The following is a 24,231-nucleotide window of genomic DNA, read 5'->3' as shown; positions in this document are numbered from 1 at the left end:
CCAACTCCTCTTTTCACTGTCTTAGGTGCCGAATGGTTGAAAGTTTCCCAGTGCTTGACTGGACAACTTAAGTTCCATAAAATCACAGAATCAAAATTTCCACAAAATCAAAATATCCAGGTTCTTACGATGGTGAAACCTTACAAAATGGTCTAATTGCTTTTTCTAGTTCACAATTTAGAGTCGCCTGGACACTCACATGCAGAATCGACAATAAGGTCATGTTTACCTACGGGAAACGCCTCCACCCCTCTTAGTTTTTAAGTCGGAAACGACTTTTTACGATAGGATAAAATTCTCGGGGTTACTTTGTTAACAAGATTTTTTTTCTGGTCTTTTCCTGTACACAGGAAACTTCAACAGTATTATTCGAGGTTAGAATTTCACTGGGTTACATTACACGCGTTAATTGTTGATACGAGGACGTATAAATTTGCCTAAAATTACCTGGAATTGCCTAAAATTTGCGTAAAATCCCCTAGAGACATTTCATTTGTATTCATCTTACAGAGAGCGAGTAAAAGACAATTTGTTGTCGACAATTTGACGTGGCAATCCAGCAATGGCGATAATGCTGTAGCTTCTAATGATCTGCAGGAAATGTGAGCAATTTCCCAGACGAAATTCAGTATCAAGTATTATTTAGTTTTGTTTGGTAAGCGAGCGACGGCACCTGATGCAGAATTTATATCTATGTTGATTAAATAACGTTACGGTAGTAATTCATTTAACAAGTTAATTTGCCGGAACTGTATATCTAATAAGTAATTTCATTTCTGATTTATCATGCAGTTTTGGAAAGTGGGACAAGAAAAAGTTTAACTGAACACCTTTCTTAGTTATTTTTATGGGCAACCTTATTGTGAGACTTTACTATAAATAAGATACCTGAAAACGCACGTGAGAATTTATTATAAATAAGATACCTGAAAACGCATGTGAAAGTCGACACACCAAAACTCAGCCGAATTTAATAGTATATTGCAAATGTAATATTACTACTAAACTCATTTTCTCAAGAGTTGCTAATTTAAATCGAACAGTTTATTTCGCGTCTTTCTCGATTCGGACGTAATGTTGTTTCGCTTCATCAGGAAGCTGTTTCCAGAATAGCCAAGACCGATAGCTTACATATCCGTACGGGTGGAGAAAGAGGAGCAAAGTCGACAAAGGGCTGATGAGAAACGAAAGGGGCGTGTCCTCTCTCCGAATAAGCGTCATGAGTGCCGAAATAAAAGGTTCCAAAGAGCAAACTGAAATGAACGCCGCCGTGAGAAGACATGGCCTGATAAAGGTGGAAGAAAGATATACCCGGAAAAGACTGGACTTAGGAAATCATTTGGAAGGCTTGACTGTAACGTCTGCATCTCCTGCGGACCAAAGATCATTTCCTTAGAAGGATATGTCCGCTTCTTCATGGCGAGAGGATTTTGTGATTACGTAGGGTTCGTCTTATGAAAGGGGGAAGGACAGAGGAAGGGGGGGAGTGAAAGGTGGAGGTATTGAGGCCAAAGAAATTCACTTCTTTTATTACTTTCTTTCATTTGGATATGCGGTTGCAATTCTATTAAATGTCATTATGGGATTAGGTAATAATAAATATCATAATAATGAGAGTTTAAAGAATAATAACCACAGGGTTTGGTAAATCTATGAAATAAAAGCCTACTTCAGTTTTCAGGTATGACAGATGCTGACAGAAATGGACGGGTCGTTGAAATAAAAAAATATATAGTTTGTGACATTATTTTGTTAAATAATCTTTCTTTTTTTCAGGAACACACAGAGAGAGAGAGAGAGAGAGAGAGAGAGAGAGAGAGAGAGAGAGAGAGTATGATATAATCCTTATTGTAGAATCTCTCGTCCGAAAAACGAAAACAATCAAATCTCGAGAGTTTCAACCATTCACATTTAAATAAGTTATTTCTGATTGAAAAAATGGTCAGAACTCTTAATAATGTAATAATACCGATAAGCCACTGTTTTGCCCCTGCGCTGGCGGAGGGGATTGGCAGACTTACAGAAAAAAGAATGAACATTATTCCCAGCCCCGAATTAATAACCTTAACACTGTAATGATCATGATTTCACCATGTAAAATACAAGAACCATCCCATGTTTACATTTGACCTCCACGTTACTGCGTTGCACAAATGCATCGAACAGCAGCATGAAAATTAAGTAATTAAACGCATCTTTATTTCTTTTCGTATCTATTAAATCGTATTATATATAATGAAAACATTCTCTGTACGAAGCCAATAAAAAAACAGTTCATTAAACACGAAAATGAAGGAAATAAAAAAATACTATTAAATCGCATATATATAATGAAAACATTCTCTGTACGAAGCCAATAAAAAAACAGTTAATGAAACACGAAAATGAACGAAATAAAAAAAAACTATTAAGTCGCATATATAAAATGAAAACATTCTCTGTACGAAGCCAATAAAAAAATAGTTCATGAAACACGAAAATGAACGAAATAGAAAAAAAAAATCTATTAAATCGCATATAATTTATAAAATGAAAACATTCTCTGTACGAAGCCAATAAAAAATAGTTCATGAAACACGAAAATGAACGAAATAAAAAAGCTATTAAATCGTTATATATATATATATATATATATATATATATATATATATATATATATATATATATATATATAAAATATATATATATATATATATATATATATATATATATATATATATATATATATATATATATATATATATATATATATATATATATATATATAAAATGAAAACAGTCTCTGTACGAAGCCAATAAAAAAAATGGTCCACGAAACTCGAAAATGAACGAAATAAAAAAAAAACTTTAAAAAATGAAAAGATACAGGCAAACCATTTCATATTATCCAGTAAAGTGTCGTTGCTGGGATAATGGGTTTAATTTGCATTTGGTGGAAATTAGCTCTCTCTTCCCAACAAAAATATGCGCACAAATTACACGGGACGGAGTTACCTTCGACCTGTTGCTTCCGAAGGGAAGGGGCCAAGGGCACACTCGGGGTAATGTCACCTACCGAACCCCCAAAACCGCCTCAACAAGGGAGGTTGGCCGGAGCATTAAAGTGAGCATAGTGAAATACACTATCATAGGAATGAACCAATATTTTTCATGAGAAATACAGATTAAGTTAATGTTGCCGAAGGAATGAAACTAAGTATATGTTACCAGTAACAGATGAATAACTGCTTAACGATTACAGGCTGAATAGAATCGTTTGAGATTCAGCGTAATTAACAAAGGTTCTTTAAATTTCTACGGATCGTAAAATTGACCTTACTTTATCCATTTTGTCCAATCACTTGTAGATAAACAATCGGAAAAATCCACACTGTTGGTTCCCCCGTAAAATAAGAATAAAGCACAGCGCGACAGTAAATAAACCAAGATACTACGAAAAACGTTAGACCCGTGGTATATATTTCGCAGGTGAACAATGTTATTTCCACATTGGCAAGCAAGTATATTCACAGAATTGATTCCTATAATCAGTTTTTCGGTTCACTTAGTTTCAGTTAACTTATTTCTTCATTTAACTTATTTTTTGCCCACTTTCCTTACCAGTGCAAACATGATAAGCTTAGATAAATAGTTTTTGCCTGCATACATTTTTTGCCCACTTTCCTTGGTAGTGCCAAACATGATCTTCTTCTTCTTCTTTTAACGTGCTTTATTCCCATTTTTGTATGGGGTAAGCACGATGCCTTCTTTTGAAGGACTTTTGATTTGGCTTTGGGGTAGACCGTAGTCTCGATCGGCTGCCCTGCCTGACATCGCTTAGACCCCGGTAGCGTATGTTACATGTATCATACCAGACCCAACGCCCTTTCTCCCAGCAGCGAGAAGTTGTTGCGCGGGTAGGTCGAGAGTTCGAGACGTGTGAGATAAGCTTAGATAAATAGTTTTTGCTTGCATTATGCACTGCCGGCGAGCATCTAGTGTGAGTCAGCGAAGTGGACCAGTTTGAGGATGTTTTTCAAATGCTATTATATTCACCCCTGATTCCAAATTTAGAAGATGAAATTGAAGCTTATAAGAAATAGAACTTAGAGAGCTGAAAGATGAAGCTCTTATGAAGCTCCTTTCCCTTCTATTTTCATCGTTTTCCAATCGACTAATTTTTGCCCTGAATGAACTGGAATAAATATAAAACTATACCATAGCTCCTTCTGATATACTCACAATTTTCATCTCAACACCTCACGATCCTCTGAAAAGCGCTCGGTAGCAACTGCCTTGAAATACAGAATAAAACTTATACATTTTGTTTCTATCCAGAATATCATAAGGTCACCATCATTTATGCAAAAGCTTGATTCAGTCCACAGTTAATATGTAAAAGTTTCCAAGTTAATTAAGTTCGAGGTGAATTCATTCGCAAGTAGTTAATTAAATGTTACGTTATAACGTGCTTTGTTTGTAATGACGGGGGCTTGGTAAGGGAGGATGAGGACCGACCTTGGTTACTGATTATTAAGCAATTTTCATTACGTTCCTTCTCATATGTTTATGGTTTGGCTTTGTGTCATATCCCTACACAACATATTATCTGGGGACTTTATTTCCCCTACTTGTCTTATTTTCTTCATTTTTCTCATTCTTTTAATGTTATAGCTATAGTTATTTATCTGTTATTATCATTATGAAATAGGAAGATTGTTTTCTTATTGAACTGAAGTTATGTATTATATATAAACAAAGGTGAAAGGTGAAAAAAAAAAACTGGTATATAAGAGACCTTCTTTTTTTTTTTTTTTTTTTCTCTCGCGGTTCCTTCGAAAAGTTAATATTTTGTCTGGATCTAGGGTGGGGAGAGGTGCTTGTATTTCAGTTTTCCGTGCATATGCTGGGTGTAAAGTTATCAGGTCACGCCCAGTTCACAGACGCTCTAGGTCTTTTGTGTTTTGTACATATGTATACACACGAATATCAACATATGTACACACACGTATATATATATACATGTATGTATTATATAATATAATATATATATTATACAATATATATATATATATATATATATATATATATATATATATATATATATATATATATATAATAGAACCTTCTCTCGTCTTTGTAATGACTCTTTTGTTCTCGTTTTTATTAACATATATTACACTTTTAAGATTGATGCGTTGATGTTATACAGCCCTTACATACTCTTCCTATCATATGAGACCAAAAAACAAAAAAACAAAAAAAAGTTAAAACTCGCTGGGAAATTTGTTTAACTTTCTGCAAAATTCTCTTCCCTCGGTCTTCTCCGGCGAGGAAGCGATCTCTTCTCACTAAACACTTAAGCATCTTGATAAAGTCTATTAATGATATCCGCTTTCTCCATTCCCCCCGTACGGAGTTTCATAAAATTGGAGGTCATTAATTTGAGTCTATCAAAGTTTTCGTTTTAACACCACTTTCTAGTTCGCAAGAGAGCCCGGCAATAATTTCTGAGGGATTTGCGAAAAACGGATAAAGCATTGTAAAGCAGAGGAGATAGAGAGACAGACAGAGAAATGAAAAGAGCAAACAAAGTAGAGACTGATGTTACATAGATATATATTGAATTTTTCAAGCTCACTCTTTTTAGTTTTGATATTTAATATTTATGATCTTTTCATGTGTTTAGTTCTTGGGTGGACGACTTGATTTACAAATCAACCAGAAAAACGTATCATCTTCTCCAACCTTACAATTGTGTATGGTCAGATTTCAAAAATTTACTTTTGCACTATCACTATTTTATTCATGCACCTTACACTGACTAAGCCCTTCCATTTCAGTTATACTCCACTTCAAAAACACAACACATAGTATGAAATACTTTTATCCCACTCTTTTTCACAGACTTATGGACAAAACAAACTCCATCCTCTCATTCCGCTGCCCCAGACAAATTCAATTTGTCTTTCCTATTCTTAAACTTATTACCCTTAACTTTCGTGTCACTAAATAAATAAAAAAAAAACTATCAACGTTTTCTTCTTAAAAAAAATCAGTTGTCATTAATTTCTTCTTTTCCACATTAAGGGAGTTAACGTAAATATAAGAGTTTCACTTATTCAATTTTGCAATATCAAGTAATCTAGTATTAAGTGTATTAGTTTTAAGGAATTAATATGTAAGGACGTATTTTTAAGGCAGTTTATGGAAAGCTTTGTTTTGGTTTCGTTAGTTTGCGCCTCCTCCCCGCTCGTTAAAGTGTTTGAACTATCGTATTAACGATTGTGGTCTTTTGTTTACCTTTTCTTGAGAGTGGTGCGACTCCCGTGTGGTGACGATTGAAGGACGGTGTTTTGTCTGAACAGTTCGGGCCGTACTTTGCTTCCTGAAACATCTGCAGTTGGCGTTTAGTGGATTACCTTGAAACCAGAAATTGTTTTTGAAGCTGCCCTTCGCAGGTACAGTTCTGTCACCTGCGACGTCTTGTGTCCTGTAGCTGTCGCAGCTGTCTTTGTCACCTGCGACTTTGTCGTGCTGCCACCTTGGTGGATATCCTTGTCCAAGGAGTTGGGTGCCGTCGCTTTTTCCCGGTACTCCCGGAGTTTTGAGCAGCTTTCTATGATAATTTCAAGGACGCCCTTATAAGCTGCAGTTGAAGGAGCAATCTGGCTCGTGAGGTGGCAAGTAGGGGAGAAAAGCACCAGGTAGGAGTCTGTTTTTGTGTTGGCTGGCAAGCTCGCCACCAGCTTCCCCCTCATCTGTGGTTACCTGTGTGTTCGTCCCTCTCCTGTTAGCTGAGTCCAGTTGTGTTGAGAACACGGCTCCCTTAAGGCGATAAGTTTATTTTGGATCACGGCTTTTCGTCTCTGAGTGAGGAGGTTTGAACTGTGTAATTATAATTCTATTTTACTATCTTTAAGTTTATATATATATACGTATATCGTTACGATAATTCTATATTTAGTATTGGTCGGTGTGTGTTTAGATTGTAATTTGTAGGTAGGAATTTAAGTGTTTTCTCTCTTTTCGACCTTTTCCTTCTTTCCTCCATTATTAGATATAGGTATTTATTGGTATTAAGTTTGGGTCTGGCCAACCTCTGAAAAACACATTATTTTTGTCAGTTTTTTTTTTATTTGTGCATCTCTTCTTTTATTATCATTTCTGTCTAGGGTTTAGCTCTTTAGCTGTTAGGTTATCCCACGGGATAAATTAAGGACTAGTGTGAGTCCTAGGTACTTGCAAAATTGACTTGGTGTTTTTTTTTGCTTGTTAATAAATATTATTGAGTTTTCCCGAGTGTTTTCGTTTTCCATTGACCATTGTCTGCCAGTTACCTGTGTACATCACTGAGCATACCTAAAGTTTAATTAGAGTGCACAAAAGACCTGCACCACGGCCTTATGTCCGAATACCAGCTCGAAGGGAGCTACACCTGTTGAGGCATTAGGATGATTCCTCATAGCAAAGAGGGCAAATGGGAGTGCCTTATCCCATTCATTACCATGTTCATAACAATGTTTCTTCAGAATGGATTTGAGTGTCTGGTGAAACCTCTCCACCACTCCTTGACTCTCCGGATGATAAGGTACGCTGGTAATGTGCTGAATGGCCAGTTCAGCACATTTACTCCCTAAATACCTTACTCGTGAAATTGTACCACAATCGGTCTGAATAACCTGAGGGAGACCATACCTGGAAAAGAAATCCATTAATTTTTCAAAACTATTTTAGAGGTTATTCGTCTCATAGGGAAAGCTTCAGGAAACCTAGAGGCTCTATCCATAATTGTTAATAAATAAACATAACCAGATTTAGTTTTGGGGTAGGGACCAACCACATCTATCACCAATTCCGAGAACGGTTCTCCTATGGCAGGAATAGGATTTAAAGGGGCTTTGGGAATAACTTGATTAGGTTTTCCCATAACCTGACAAACCTCACATTCCTTTACGAATTGCTTCACAGATGATTTCAAACCAGGCCACCAAAAATATTGTGCCAACATTCGAAAAGTTTTCACACACCAAAATGACCTGAAAAGAAATTATCGTGAGCGAGACTCATTACTGATTCACGGAACTGAGAAGGGACTACGATTTGCTCAATCCGAGACGTCTTGCTCAGATCATCAGTGGGTGGTCGACTAATCCTGTATAACAAATCTTTAATTAGGCAAAACCGAGGCTTGGTCAAATCATCAACATCACCTAAATGAAAGTCAAACTCTCTTTTCTGGGCTTCAATATTCAATCGTCACCACACGGGAGTCGCACCACTCTCAAGAAAAGGTAAACAAAAGACCACAATCGTTAATACGATAGTTCAAACACTTTAACGAGCGGGGAGGAGGCGCAAACTAACGAAACCAAAAACAAAGCTTTCCATAAACTGCCTTAAAAATACGTCCTTACATATTAATTCCTTAAAACTAATACACTTAATACTAGATTACTTGATATTGCAAAATTGAATAAGTGAAACTCTTATATTTACGTTAACTCTAATACATGGCCTATGATCTTAGTGCTCGCCTATAACTGTTGAAACATAAGAATAAAGCTACACAGGTATCCTATGACAGCAAAGTTCAGGTGAAGTCAAGTGACTAATATGGTAAAGCATCTATATATATATATATATATATATATATATATATATATATATATATATATATATACATATGAATATATATATACATACGTATATATATACATATATATAAGTGGCACCTTTCAGACCCAAGCAAACCTTCAGAGATTCAGAGATGAGCTTACTACTATATCTTAATCCTGATTCCTGCTCCTAACTGGCTTTGCCTAAAACAATAGGCTAAGCCTGCTAACTACACACGCACACGGTTTTTATATATATGTATATATATATATATATATATTATAGATACGTATATATATATACTGTATATATGCACACACATATATATATGTATATACAATTTTGTTTTATCTCTTCTATCCTAATCAGCAAAGCTGGATAGTATTGTTCTGGTCAGTTTTTTGTTTGGTGAGTTTTGGAAAACCAATCAGTATATTAAGCTTACGCAATGGTCAAGGAAGTCACGTGGGCCAATCAACTCAATGCCAAATCCTCTCTCTCTCTCTCTCTCTCTCTCTCTCTCTCTCTCTCTCTCTCTCTCTCTCTCTCTCTCTCTCTCTCTCTCTATATATATATATATATATTATATATATATATATATATATATATATATATATATATGTATATGTACATATACATATATATAATTTGTTTGCGTGTATGTTTAATGCAACGAGGGTAAAAGTGAACAACCTGAGTGAAGCTAAGCATTCCTTCTCTCATTCGCTGACGTCAACAAGAATGTTTTCAAATTCCAGATTACGCATAAATGTAGTGACTTAATTTGGCCTCAGATACAGCTATATTGTTGAAACCTTTTATTTAAAAAAATCGACAGGCAATAGTTAGTTACAAGGAAAAAATCAGAAGTACAGTACAACTTTTGCCAAAAAATATATAAAAACTGCAAATTCATACTGGATAAATTAAAATATTATTCATCCGACAATATCTAAGCAGCGGGGCAAACAATTTCCTTTGCTCCGAAGAAAATTTCCGCTACGTAGATTATTTCCTCACTGTTGATAGACACTGAATTACATTTATTCGAAGCACCGTGAAGTATAAGAAGGAATGTTTATGAAGAAGACAAGGTATTTGATTTCTTGGAGCTTATTCTAACTAAGAAGAAGAAGAAGAAGAAGAAGAAGAAGAAGAAGAAGAAGAAGGAAGGAGGAGGAGGAGGAGGAGGAGGAGGAGGAGGAGGAGGAGGAGGAGGAGGAGGAGGAGGAGGAGGAGGAGGAGGAGGAGGAGGAGGAGGAGGAGGAACGTCATCTAGAAAGACACCGAAGAAATGTTAATATCGATAAGGTTACCAACTAATAACTAATTTTTTTATGTATTTCTTTAATTAGAATGTCTTCTGTTTAGATGGTGATGTAGACATTTCTTTATCCATAAAATACATATACTTATACATACGAACAAATACAAATAAAAACACAAAAACACATACACTCAAATGTATTTATAATTAGTAAGCGCTTTGTCAAAGAATATATATATATATATATATATATATATATATATATATATATATATATATATATATATATATATATATATATATATATATATATATATATATTTATATATACTGTATATAATTATATATATATATATATATATATATACAGATAGATAGATAGATAGATAGATAGATAGATAGATAGATAGATAGATAGATATATATGAGTGTGTGCGTGTGTTTTTCAGGTATCGTACATCCTAATTACACGACTATTTTCTCTGTCATCATCACTTAGAAAAAAACACCCTTTGTCAATTACCCAAGCCCTGCCAAACACTCGCTATCTTAACATTTTTCTCCCTCGAAACATTCAGTCTTCTCAATCAAACCTAAGACTAACGAGCGTGTGCGCATTCCCCCTTACCCCAGTATTCATGATATTAAAACAGCTACACCCTCCCAAGCTTTGTAACTCTCAGCCACCGCAAACTCATCAATTTTCTTCCTCACTCACGCAGTCCCCTGAACTTTCACTTTTGTTTCGCGAAATGCTTTAAAATTTAAGTCTTTTCTTTTTCAAGAAAGTAAATATCGTCTCATAAAGAAATAACCTTCCTTGCTAGTATCATACCCACCTATAACCAAAACTTTGAGATTTGTTTTACAAAGAGAGAGAGAGAGAGAGAGAGAGAGAGAGAGAGAGAGAGAGAGAGAGAGAGAGAGATCTTGGCAGGTCAACATATTATTGGTGGCTATGCAACGTCTTGCATTTTACTTTTGAAATTTCTCATGTTTTTCAGGAAAATTCTTAAAGGTAATTATAACAGGAAAATTACACGTACTTATGAATTACTATAGAAATCATGAACAAATTATATAACTGATTTATCTTTGTATTCTTAGATGTGGTCAGTTATTTAGTAACACATTTAAACATACAGTGAACATATAGAAACATATGACGTGTAATTTTGCTGTTGTAATTACCTTTCAGAATTTTCACGAAAATCATGAAAAATGTCAAAAGTAAAATGCAAGACGTTTCATGGCCACCAATAATATGTTGATCTGCCAAGATCTCTCTCTCTCTCTCTCTCTCTCTCTCTCTCTCTCTCTCTCTCTCTCTCTCTTTTATCTCACCCTACGTTCCCTTTCTTCCCCACCAGAGCACCAACCTTGAAACGCATCACACTTCCAGATAAAAAAAGGTGGAGGACCCCGCAGTTTCTTTCCCTTTTTATTTTTGTTTTCATTTTTCCAGCGCACCCTGTGACCTTTTCTTCATCCGGCGGTACACTTTTGCTCGTGGTGATTTTTCTCTTTATTTTCTATAGCATTCAGAAAAGTCTGGATGGCCGGGAAAATGAAACTTGTCTGGGCACCTTCTTATGGAACTCTTTACAGGTGGACAATGGAGATCTTTTTCATACCGGGTCTTCCTTTCCTGGAAGGGAAGCGAATATTCCCCAGGGAACTGTGAGAAAGGCAACTCCAAATGAATTGTAACTTTCAGAAGAAAATCAACAGTTCTTCAGAGAGAGAGAGAGAGAGAGAGAGAGAGAGAGAGAGAGAGAGAGAGAGAGAGAGAGAGAGAGAGAGAGAGAGAGAGATGGGAGGATTTTGGTTAGTCTAACTGTTTTTATCGTAACGTCGTTGGGTCAGTACATGAGAATATGAAAGTCATATCGTTTCTCTTATGATTAGACCGTACTTCTTGTCCTCATTTTCATGTGCTGTTTTTTCTATGCTAGATGAGTGCTTGTACGCACACACACACATTTATATATATATATATATATATATATATATATATATATATATATATATATATATATATATATATATATATATATATATATATATATATAATATAATATATCTTATATATATATATATATATATATATATATATATATATATATATATATATATATAATTACATAGAATACATATATATATATATATATATATATATATATATATATATATATATATATATATATATATATTATACAAAAGCCATTACAAATATATTGCCTATATTTCTCAGTAGTTTGAAAGCTAAAATACCTTCAGAAACCTTAAATGCACCGTAATGGACTAATTGCTTATTGTAATCATTATTGCCTATACCATTACTGGGAATAACATTAATAATAAAAACATCATCAGTAGTGATTCAGATGCTAGGTAAATTTCTGAAATATCACGGAAAGATATATATGGTGTCTATGAAAATAATACAATTAGTTAGAGCACTGTATTTAGTTGAACTGTAATCTATGATTTCATTTTACATTAAAATGAATTAATTTGTAATCTATGATTTAATTTTGCATATAAATTAAATTACGTTTCGGTAAATAATCTTCGAAAAATGGTGCCGATTTTTCTCTGTAAAAACAAGCAACTGAATAACGCTGTTCAATGTTTGCTCCCGTTTCCTAAAGGGGCACAATTTACGTTTTGTTTTCGATAAAAATCGAAGTTTAATATATACAATTTTTAAATGGGAAATGCTGTCATTACGAAAGTGATGGGGAGACGTTATTTTCTAAGGATGTAATTTTCTTACCTAATCTTGCAATCCGGTTTCTGAAATTTCAAAACGGGGTGAACCGAAAAATGTCCTTGTTATAGTGTTTGCCAACTAGATATATTTCAAAATTGTAGTTGCTGAAGAGTAATAAACATGAAACAGTAATACGAATCCTGCTTCCTACCTGCGAACGTTCTGGCTTGAAGACTAACACCAATAACTTATTGAATTCAAAATACTAATTACCTACGAGTGACATCAATTTACTCTCGTTCCTCTCACTTATTTTCATATAAATTCGATTAAAAAATGTCGTTATGCGGAAAAATTACCTAAATATCTATAATCTGTTGATGACTGGTTCATAACGAATAGCTGGTCACTTACCTTCGAAAATCTTTTGCCCAGCAGGCATATATAACAGGATTCATTGCCGAGTTGATCCAACCCAGCCAGGTGACGACGCCCCCGACTAATGCAGGTTCCCGGATGCATCGTTCCCCACATAAACCAGACAAGAGGTTTGTGACAAAGAACGGCAACCAACAAACAATGAAGACCCCCATCACGATGCCAAGGGTCTTGGCAGCCTTCTTCTCTTTGGCAAATTTACAAAGTTTCCGAGATATGGAAAAATTTTTAATATTTCTCGCCACCATTTTCGTTGAGCTGTCAGGCGAGGCACCCTCATGCATGGGGCCCAGCGGGCACCCCTCGCCGTCATCTAAGGGCGAGCTCAGGGCATGGGGGTCACCGAGGCCTCCGTTTTCCTGGGTATAGCTACAAGTTTTCCCGGCAGGATAGTGGGCCCTTGGCATGCCGTTTCCGTTGCTACTCGCTCCTCCGCTGCCCCCGCCCCCGCCTCTGTGAATTCGAAGGGTCAGCTCCATCTCGCCGTCGCCCATCGTCGACACCAACTTCTGCCCCAATTTCAGAGATTTCGTCTGCTCTGTGGCTGCTCTGTAAATGCGGAAGTAAGTGAACACCATCACGAATAACGGACCGTAGAAACTTATCGTCGAAGAGAAAACTAAATAAGACAAATCCTCTGTGAAGGGGCAGTTTCCTGGAGGATGGGGGTCGGAGACAGCCCTCCACCAGGCAATGGCCGGGAATGATATAAGGGCAGAACACACCCACACCAGGGCAATGAGCATACACGCTCTCCTTGGGGACATTCGACTTGGGTACGTGAATGGATCTGTGATGGCCCAGTATCTGTCCAGTGATATGACGCACAGGTTAAGGATAGACGCCGTCGAAGCTAGGACATCGAAACTTCGCCAGACGTCACAAAAATCAGGTCCAAACGGCCAGTAATCGAACGAATCATAGAGAGCACTGAAGGGCATGACCAACGCCCCGACCAGACAGTCGGCCACGGCCAGGGACATGATGAAGTAGTTGGTGACGGTGTGAAGGTAGCGCTCGCGGGCGACAGCCACGATGACGAGGCCATTGCCAAAAATGGTCGATACGGCGAAGAAGAGAAGGAGGAGGCAAAGGGAGAGGCTCTCGGGAGTGATGATCAAAGGTCCACTTCCCTCTGACGCGCATCTCGAATCATTGTGAGAGAGATTCGTACATGCTATCGTTTCATTAATGGCTGTTGCAGAGGCATCGGACGCCCAGCTCCAGGAAGTCTCATTCACCCAATCAGTTGCATTGTTGTGGGCGTCGAGGAGCAAAGGTCCTGCAGTGTCAGACGTCCTGAACCACCACTGGGAGTCACTGCGGTCCGAAGTATCTATAGCAAAATTAATGCCGTACCTCGTGCCCAGGCCACCTGTCCCTTTCACTCTGTGGTAGAAGTCATCGCCAACACCGATAGCGTTATCTTCGTCGTCGTCGTCATGCAGTGCAAAAGTTCCGGTCAGGTCGGGTAAGGTCGTGGCTGTGCTCGAGCCTGAATGGTCCCCTTCTTCATCGTCATCAACCTGAAAGGAGGTGGGCAGGTATCCTATTTCGTCGGCATCCATTGCCCCGACGTAATGGGTTGGTATATGCTTCCTGGCAGCGTGTCCATTACTCCACCTGGTTAAAGGCGGGAGCGTGGTGGTGGTGGTGGTGGTGGGAGGAGATTCCCGTCCTCCGGGTGACCCTGCTACTGGAGGGGGCCATCCTTCGCCGCCCTCCCCAGGGGGCTGGAATTCATCGAGGATGAACGGACTGTTATCCAGGTTAACACCAGAGTTGTCCGGCGTGAAGTCCGCGACTTTGAGTCCGAAGAGACTGTGGACGTGCTTTCCCCAGTTCGCTGTGCGGTTGTTTGTGATGCGGGGTATCATTTTTTTAAATAAGAGACAGAGAGGGGTTCAAGGACTGCAAGCTGCCGGAGGAGGAGGAAGAGGAGGAGGAGGAGGAGGAGGAGGAGAGCGAGTGAAGGAAAAGAAGGAAGAAGAGGACGGCGAGTGTACTGATAGAGACCTACAGGCGGTATATTAGGTGCGAGAAGTCAGCTACACCTCAGGCCACCTGGATCTTCTCGGGATGCAGACGGGGCACAGCGCCTGTGAGGAAGGGCACGATATCTCTTCATTTTGCTGACGAACACTTCTAACCTCTTCAGTAATTTCCTATGAACCGGTGGGGAACACACAAACGCATCGTGAATAAATCAACGCCACATGTATGACAAATAATGAACACTGTCTAAGATATATTCTGAGCTTTTGTTTTTCATGGAGGAATGAATCTCTCTCCACACACACACGTAACCGCAGAGCATCACCCACTAAGAGCGTTCGTGGTCATCACGAAATGCAAGCCAGTTGCAAGGTAACGCCTCTAATTTCATTTCTCTACGATTCCCACCCAGTGAAAACTTCCTCTTGACATTTTAACTGCTGGGTTGTTGTCCTCCTGCAAAGAGAGAGAAAAATTATATTAGCATATACAGTATTTATTAAAATACTTAGATAAAAAAGGTAAAAAAAATATAATTATAATTAAGATTCAACACCTGCAAGGAAAAAGGTAATTATTTTAAACATAAGAATATGTTGACATCCAGGTAACACTGTAATACATGGAAATTATATTTTTAATGATGAAGACTTTTCGAGAAATGTCAGAACGTGTATGAATAACATTGGCGATTCGAAATTCTTCTATTATAGCCTTTGTTACAGAAAGACAGCTGTGTATAAATAATTTTATAAGGGGATATAATATTGAACTGTGCACTAGCCAGTACAATGTTCTAGTTTAATAGTGATTACGCTGTGCTCTGCATGACTGTAAATGTCCAACGTTCTGATGAAACACTATGCGCATCTGTGAAAGTAACTACGACTCTATCTAACTAAGAATATATATATATATATATATATATATATATATATATATATATATATATGTATGTGTGTGTGTGTGTGTATGTATGCATGTTTGGATACCTGATTCATGAATGTATGGAACGTGATGAATGTATAAATAAAGGCAAATGCCACGAAGGAAAAGTGAAACAATGGAGTGGTGGCCAGATTATATATATATATATATTTGAGATATTTTTATATATATATATATATATATATATATATATATATATATATATATATATATATATATATATATATATGTGTGTATATGTGTGTGTGTGTGTGTGTGTATATATATATATATATATATATATATATATATATATATATATATATATACATACATATGTATATATAATTATAATCCAAAGAACAAAGTGGACCTTTTCTTAAGCAATGACTAGATTATGCATGTTTCGGCTATTATCTACAGAGGACCCTCAGACGATTGATGTAAAAGTTACCTTCTGTAATATAGCCTAATGGAAGGTTACACAAAATCTGTCTTCGCAAAAAACAAATGTAATAAAACAATAAAATCATATTATCATTATCGATTATGTACGAACATCACTACTGAACATGGCAAGAAAGGCAGTCATCTGCTAAAAAAACCTCCTCAAATAAGAATGGTTATATAGAAAATAAAGGAAAAATATCACAGAAACCTGGAGAAAAAGAGGAAATGTTGTTAAAAAATAAAACAATATTAATGCATAATGACCAGCTGAAAAATCAATACTATCACACACTAGCGGATTCAAGGGGAGGGGGCACCTGGGCACGTGCACCCCCAATGAAAAATAATGATAAAATAATAATATTGAAGATTTAAGTAATAACATAAATAAGAAATATAAAAATGGGAAAAAATAAAAAAAATCGATTAAAGAAACAATATACATATATACAGTATATATATACATATATATGTGTGTATGTATGTATGTATATGAAAATTGGTGTTACCCCCATGAAATTTTTCTGGATCCGCTATTGCTATCACACCCTTCAAGGCAAATCATCACGCTGTTCTATTACACCATTCCCATTATCGTAAACCTACGAGGCTCAGCACCTAAAACACTACTCGACAGACAATTCCAGTGAATGGAAAAAAAAAAAGACTTCTGGTACATGGCAGTGGGACATCGTGTATAGATGCTTCCCTAGAGAAACATGAAGTTAATAGCAGCTCTAGGGCACTGGGATTAAAGGCGATGGCAGAAGCTGTAGGAGGTTGCCATATTAGAGGTCTCCGAGTTTACCATCGTCGAGGAAATAGAAATTGCCATTACCAGAAATTTGGGATAAACGCTTCTGTTTATAAAGGGACAAAATAAAAACACGCCACCGTCTTTATTACGAGAGGTGAGAAATAAATAAATCACAGGGCGTTGATTTCCTTATCTCTGTGAATATACAGATCCTTACGAACCACACCCGACTCAAACTGCAATAAATGTTATTTTCTATTTGTCGAGAAAAGAAAGGAGTGACAACAAGTACAGCTAAATATTCAAAATGAGTTAAGCTACAGTATTTCCGATGCATCCTGAATCACTGATCAGGAGCTTCATACTTTATCGGTAAATCAAAAGTCTTGATTTTGATATATTTCTTCTTCATATCACACTGGTCACACCACGTACAGATCTTTTCCAGTGTATGCGTTACGGCTGGCAACGACTTCACTTACAGTAAGGAACAAGCGAATAAATTTAGCAAGAGTTGCATTATACGAATACCGGATTATCTTTCTCACACGGCCAGTGATCACGTCACTTAAAGAGTGAAAGCTGGAAAGTGTCTAGAGGACACTAGGCTAACTAACACAAATCCAATTTCCTCATTGGCTGGGTCGATATCATACTCGGCTAGCACTCTCCTAGGTCCGCGTTCGATTCTCCGGCCGGCCAATGAAGAATTAGAGGAATTTATTTCTGGTGATAGAAATTCATTTCTCGCTATAATGTGGTTCGGATTCCACTATAAGCTGTAGATCCCGTTGCTAGGTAAACAATTGGTTCTTAGCTACGTAAAATAAGTCTAGTCCTTCGGGCCAGCCCTAGGAGAGATGTTAATCAGCTCCTCAGTGGTCTGGTTAAACTAAGGTACACTTAACCTAACACAAATCCATTACAGACAACTCCTGGTTGACGGAAAAATGGTCAAGAGAATAAAATTTAATATTCACGGTCAGTAGAAAATTTTGACAGCGCTGTTTCAAGTGAAAAATTAACTTTAAGCATAATTTTCTTTTGCATTTATATATAATAGTGTGAGTAACTCCGTTAGCGTTTTTTTCCCTCTTAGTCCCTTGCGAACATTGTCAACTAAGTTGAGCCGTAACCATTAAAGCTGCAGCACAATCAGGAACCAGTCCAAAGCCGGGCTGCCTTCATGTGTGAGTGTTCCGGGAAGAGAAATGACTTTATTTTTAAGCAGAGAAACGCAGAAATTTAAATGAATGCAGAATCTGTCAAAATATCTACCACTGTCATTATAAAGTTTTTAACTAAAGTTTGCTCCTGACAACTTAATTACAGTTCTTTCCCACAACATATCTTGAACACCATCAATAAAAGTCTCAATATAAAATTAATACAAAACAGAAGTCGCAATATCAGGTAATTACTGACGCAGAGTGAGCTAGGACAAAAATAAAAATTTCCGGAGCAAAACGAACGTTTCAAAAGGAATGAAGAACAAATGGATTTTACGAGAAGACATAGAGACACCCACAAACATTTTTTTTATAGGTAGGGGTATGGAGAGAACAAAATATAAAACGAAGTATCATAATAAGAAAGAGTCTTTTAGATCTATCGGAAAAGCAGGTGAAAGGAAGACTAAGAAATTCGGATAGCATGAGAATGGTGGGTAGTTAAACCTGGAGTGTAGTGTCCGTAGACTATACATATCATTTGCCTAAAATGAGGGTCGATAGTCAAGTCCAAAGTCAACGTACTTGACAAGAACATTGACATGCATGACTTTAGCGGTGGAAAATAAAACCAAAATGATATCAAATGCAGAATAAAATAACGAAAATATTGTCTTATTTAAAAAAAAAAAAATGTACGTCTTTCTGTAAAGTAAACCATGATGCGGCAGTTTTTAACAAGGAGTTATCTTGGGTGCCAACCACTGTACTAACTCAACTGTAGGTTTTCAACTTAATAATAATAATAATAATAATAATAATAATAATAATAATAATAAATTTTTTTCTGGAATACCAGTAACTATGAAATAAAATATTCTTACAACATATTCTAGTACTAGATTAATTTATTTATAAATGTATTCTGTAATTCCACACCATTTCAATGAGCAGTAATGCAAAAGATTTTCTAACTTTCTTCAACGGATAAAAAGAAATGTAACAAATCATCCATCATATATCTTGTCTCCTCTCAAACAATGAAAGAATAAATCGCGGAAGCAAAAAAACATTTAGAAGATAATATAATATCAGCATGTATCACCTGACTTCCCATACCCGAAACTATATCGCCCACTAATGTCAGGGCCTGAAAACCCTTTCCGCTCAATTTCACTCTTGTCATTAATTCCACAGCTGTGTCTTTGTCGGCGAAAATGAATTGGTCCGTTCCCATTGTGGATAGGGGCTACGGGGATCGGGGAGGCAGGGCGGGGAGCGACGATGATTGACTATTGATACAGAAGGAATTCATAGTCGGTTTATTCAGCTGAATTATCTTTACTACATGATTCGCATAAAAATGGGTCTTTGAGTGTCGTAAGAGTTTTTCTTTTTCCTGTCGGGTTGTTTTATTAACATTAATTGGCTCGAATATAGTCTGTTCTGTTCCCAGTTTCTTGGATTGAACGGCATAAAATGTCAACAACTTTTCATTACCTAGAGACTCATTCGTAAGAGCACATTCGCTCATTCTCTTTCTTAGCTAATTGGTGCTTCCACTTGCATGAGACCACTCTGGAAAGTTACATTATTCAACTCATTTGACACCTGCTACAGAGTTACTTAACATGCATAATTTAGTATTAAAGTCAATGATGTACGACTAAATATTAATTAGTCATTCCACATTAAAATTCAGTTGGTTTAGTCAAATGGTAGCTTTTTATCACCGCTGGCTTTTGTCCAAAGAGGGCTTGTGTGGACCTCTGGACTTGCATCCCCCAGCTGAAAAGATTAAATGCACATTATCATTAAAGTAAAAAAAATGTGATGACGGGACTTAATTACCATTTAATTACTCCACTAACGCGTCAACATATTATTTGATGGTTTTATTTTTCAGTTGGAAATGCTGATCGCCGCACGACTATTCCATTACCAAGCAATGAATTATTATATCAGCAGAAATTAATTCTCCCGCTTATATGTATCTTGTATCATCCAGCAACACCTTACTATTACTTCAATATGAAACAGGTCCTAGAAATACCTCTTTTAAATTAATTCTTCACCTTTAACAGTAGATCGTAAACGTTGACCTTTCGCTTTGCCGAGATGTCAATTAGTCTCGAGAATAAGATAATTATTTTTTTTCTCTGTTCATAACTCGAAAACAGGTTCTCATTTTCACTCTAAAGGTCAACCTCCTTAACGCCAATATTTTTTGGACGCATTATATTCACAGATGCCATGCCTTCTGAAACACTGTGTTCCTCTATACGCCATTATATAAAATATTTTCCTTACTGACAATTTTCATTATCTAACTATTCAGGCAGGGAGGAACAACCGATTAAAAAACTGCCAAAAACCTCGAAATCACTTCACACGCTCTCAAAAGGTTCACTGCCAGCACTCCAACACCCTTACATACCACGGGTCATTCAATTTTACCTTTTATGCTTTCCTGCGCTTTCCAAAACTGAACACTTCTTTTACGTCCATCAGCAAAGTGGCATGAAGTTTATATGTTAATCCCAAGATGCTTTGTGTGGGTGCATGTGAGTGGGTGCTGGGTGGGGGGAGGTCATCTACATGATTAAGGACCAAGGAAATGATGATTAGTTTTGAGATGGATCCGGGTCAGAATCCGGATTCAGGATCCTTTTTCCTTTATAGAGTGACATATTGCCTCAGAGTTATAACTGGTTTTCAGTTATATTATGGCGGGAGGGCTAGTGGCCATAAAAGTGTAGATCAGATCTTTGAGATGGACGTGGAACCAAATATACATCTACATTTTGTTACAGACTGATTTCTTGTTTAATTATCCTTCCAATGTCTATCCAAGCGTACATATTCCGCTTGCGCCGGATAAACCGTAATAAAATTTTTATCTCTCAACTTCTTGTCACATATAAGCCGACATTAAGACGGGAAAATGGCCGACACTGAACAGTATTCCTCATGATGCAATCAAATTCAAGCAAGTCACGTTTTGATCACAAATCAATGAGCAAAAAACCAACCCAGTCAGTACTTAGATGAGCGACTGCCAAGGAATTTTAAACGCCATCGACACAAAAGCCTCATGACCAAAAGTTTGGGAATTTTTTTGGGCAAAGGGATAAGAATCTTACTGCAAAAAACCAGAAACGCTGAGAAGGGTAACGTGCTCTGGAGTCCTCTCGTGTATATGTGTGTATGTTTGCTTGCTTTTGAGCGCGTGTACTCTACGTGTTATGAGAAATTGTTATAAAAAAGGTAATTTATGTTTAGCTTAAGGCTACTCCAAATGAAATCCACTATCGTGAATTATGGAAAGCAAAAAAATTGCCAGTTATGAATTTATTCTCTCTCTCTCTCTCTCTCTCTCTCTCTCTCTCTCTCTCTCTCTCTCTCTCTCCTCTTCTTTTTCTTCTTCTTCTTCTTCTTCTTCTTCTTCTTCTTCTTTAGATTGCGATCCTCCATGGTATTACGGCACTGCATAAAGTCTAAAATGTATTCATAATTCATCATCCAATAATAAACAGCTAAAGAAAACCTTTATCCCAACAGCAAATTGATCACTCACCTCTTCAACACATACCGCCAGCTAATCATCCTACTCGCTGGCTTTCGCCGCCACTCGATAGCGGAAATAACCAAGTCACTTGCATGCAAAGGCTTCAGGGGCTAGCCGATGGATATTGCTTTCAATTAAGACTGACGCCGTCACCTGAATTGAAAATGTCACAACAGACGCAGGGCACAAGCACCATCAAAGGGTGATTTCAGTATTCCGTAATTCAGACTGAAATATCAGGTGGCTAAACTAGTATCTTCATACCAATCCAATTTATATCTCGTTACAGTGTACAAGGGGAATAGCCTTGGCTATTTTTGTTTTTCATATTATCATGGCCGTTCTTTAATTTTCAGGAAACAAAATTTGCTCACAGCAGTATCAATAAATGAAGCCCTGAAAACGAAAGCTTATTATTATTATTATTATTATTATTATTATTATTATTATTATTATTATTATTATTATTATTATTATTATTATTATATACATCAACGCTGCCGTATCGTCGTGTTTCACTTCTAAAAGTCTGGAGAGGTTCACCTAATCAATAATAATAATAATAATAATAATAATAATAATAATAATAATAATAATAATAATAATATTATTATTATTATTATTATTTACAACATCAACGTTGCCGTATCGCTGTGTTTCACTTCTAATAGACTGGAAAGGTTCTCCTAATCAATGTGATTGTGAATAATCATCCCAATACGCTCCTTCGGTTCAAAGTTATTTTCTGAATAAGCATACATACAGAAATAAACAAAAACATAACGTCCCTTTGACTTTGTAAGCAAATCTATAGGGAAAACGGTTCTACATTACCAGTTTTGCTAACACTTAATGATTTCACTAACTAATATATTTCTCGTCATATACCCCATCACTCGATGTGGAGAGAGAGAGAGAGAGAGAGAGAGAGAGAGAGAGAGAGAGAGAGAGAGAGAGAGAGAGAGAGAGAGAGAGAGAGAGAGAGAGAGAGAGAGAGAGAGAGAGAGAGAGAGAGAGAGAGAGAGAGAGAGAGAGTTCAGAAGGGGATAATAAAGATCTGGTCTCTATATATGCTTGCATATTCTTATGTGAAACATATGTTATTCATTTTACATCAAAATATGGTGGCAAAAAAAAATGTTTTAGGGTTTAACCATGAGTATTTTAGACTAGTTATATAAGTTAATTTGTCTTCAGCACATCCAAATAGTTCTTAACTCTGCTCCGTCATTAAACATAGTTAGCTTAAAACTGAGTGGAGTCAACACTCTGAAAGGGTTGCGAATGGAGCACCCTGCTACCTAATTCAGCAAAGTACTGATGTATTGATTATTATTGTTCCACAAATTAGACTTACGTTTTTCAGTTTACATAAAAGTAAAATTTCATAGGAAAGTATTACGTCACGAAAAAAAAAATAATAAAGATACGAAGCCAGTGCGAGATGAATCGTGAAAATAACCAACAAGACGACCTCCTTGAAAGGCTATCTCATATGAGGTAAAAAAAAAAAAAAAAATTGCAGAGGATATAAAAAAAAAATCATATAATCTGAGTAACATGATTTACAAAACCTGTCCAGCAGCTGATTCTAATCTAATATTAATGATAAAAGGTCCAAGATACTTTATCATTACCTTGAGAGATCAACGACCTTATTACTTTATAATCCAGAGAAGTAAACCGTTGCTATTTTTTACGGGAGCCAATTCATTCTTCATAACAAATGTGATACCTGTATTTTTACAGCAACAAATACCATTATCGAACCAAGGCTGTAACAATAAGACGGAAAAATATTTTCGCAAAACCACTAACCCCACCTCGAATACTGTCCATTATTAACTGACCCTTTTCCCCGAATCAAGAGAAAATGTTTTGGTCCCGACATACAAAATGTCAAGTCGCATCAGCTTTTGTACGACGGAAAGATGATTGAACGATTGAATTAATTTCCTATTGTCTTTGATTACGGGACGGATGCGATCCCCCTCTCTTATGATTCGATTAGCAGGTGATGGATTGAATTTCCCTCTCGCTTTATCTTTCGAATGATTAAATTTATCCCCTTTTGCTTTGATAATGGCGGACTTGCACCGTTTACCTATTTTTTTTTTTTATTTCTCTCCTAAATTCGCGGGATTGCATTCACTCTTTTTTTTAACCTTAATTAGTGAAGATTATCTGTCAGATTTTAGATGAATTAGATTTACTAATTTTATTTCGTACAGTTCGATTCTGTGTTAAATTTATTTCATACACTAAAAAGGACTTGAATTATTTCTTTACAGATATAATTATCCATCAAGCAACTCATTCAAGCTTATCGGTGTTCATCATTTCCCA

The 24,231-nt window shown here is 36.5% G+C and overlaps 1 protein-coding gene across 3 annotated transcripts in view; it reads right to left on the bottom strand.

Moving 5' to 3' along the window:
• Positions 1-24,231, bottom strand: part of LOC136851910 (dopamine receptor 2-like) — a 728,122-nt gene that overhangs the window by 200,765 nt on the left and 503,126 nt on the right. For all 3 annotated transcript variants that reach the window (XR_010856995.1, XR_010856994.1, XM_067126265.1), the window contains exon 2: positions 12,996-15,470. Coding sequence is in view for 1 of the 3 variants with exons in the window: in XM_067126265.1 (XP_066982366.1) it covers positions 12,996-14,896 (1,901 nt within the window). In the remaining 2 variants the exon portion in view is untranslated. The remainder of the gene's footprint in view (positions 1-12,995; positions 15,471-24,231) is intronic.

Source organism: Macrobrachium rosenbergii, chromosome 24 (genome assembly GCF_040412425.1).
Source record: "Macrobrachium rosenbergii isolate ZJJX-2024 chromosome 24, ASM4041242v1, whole genome shotgun sequence".
Lineage (NCBI taxonomy): Eukaryota > Metazoa > Arthropoda > Malacostraca > Decapoda > Palaemonidae > Macrobrachium > Macrobrachium rosenbergii.
The sequence above is the reverse complement of the archived record's forward strand: the minus strand, read 5'-3'. Positions and strand labels throughout refer to the sequence as shown.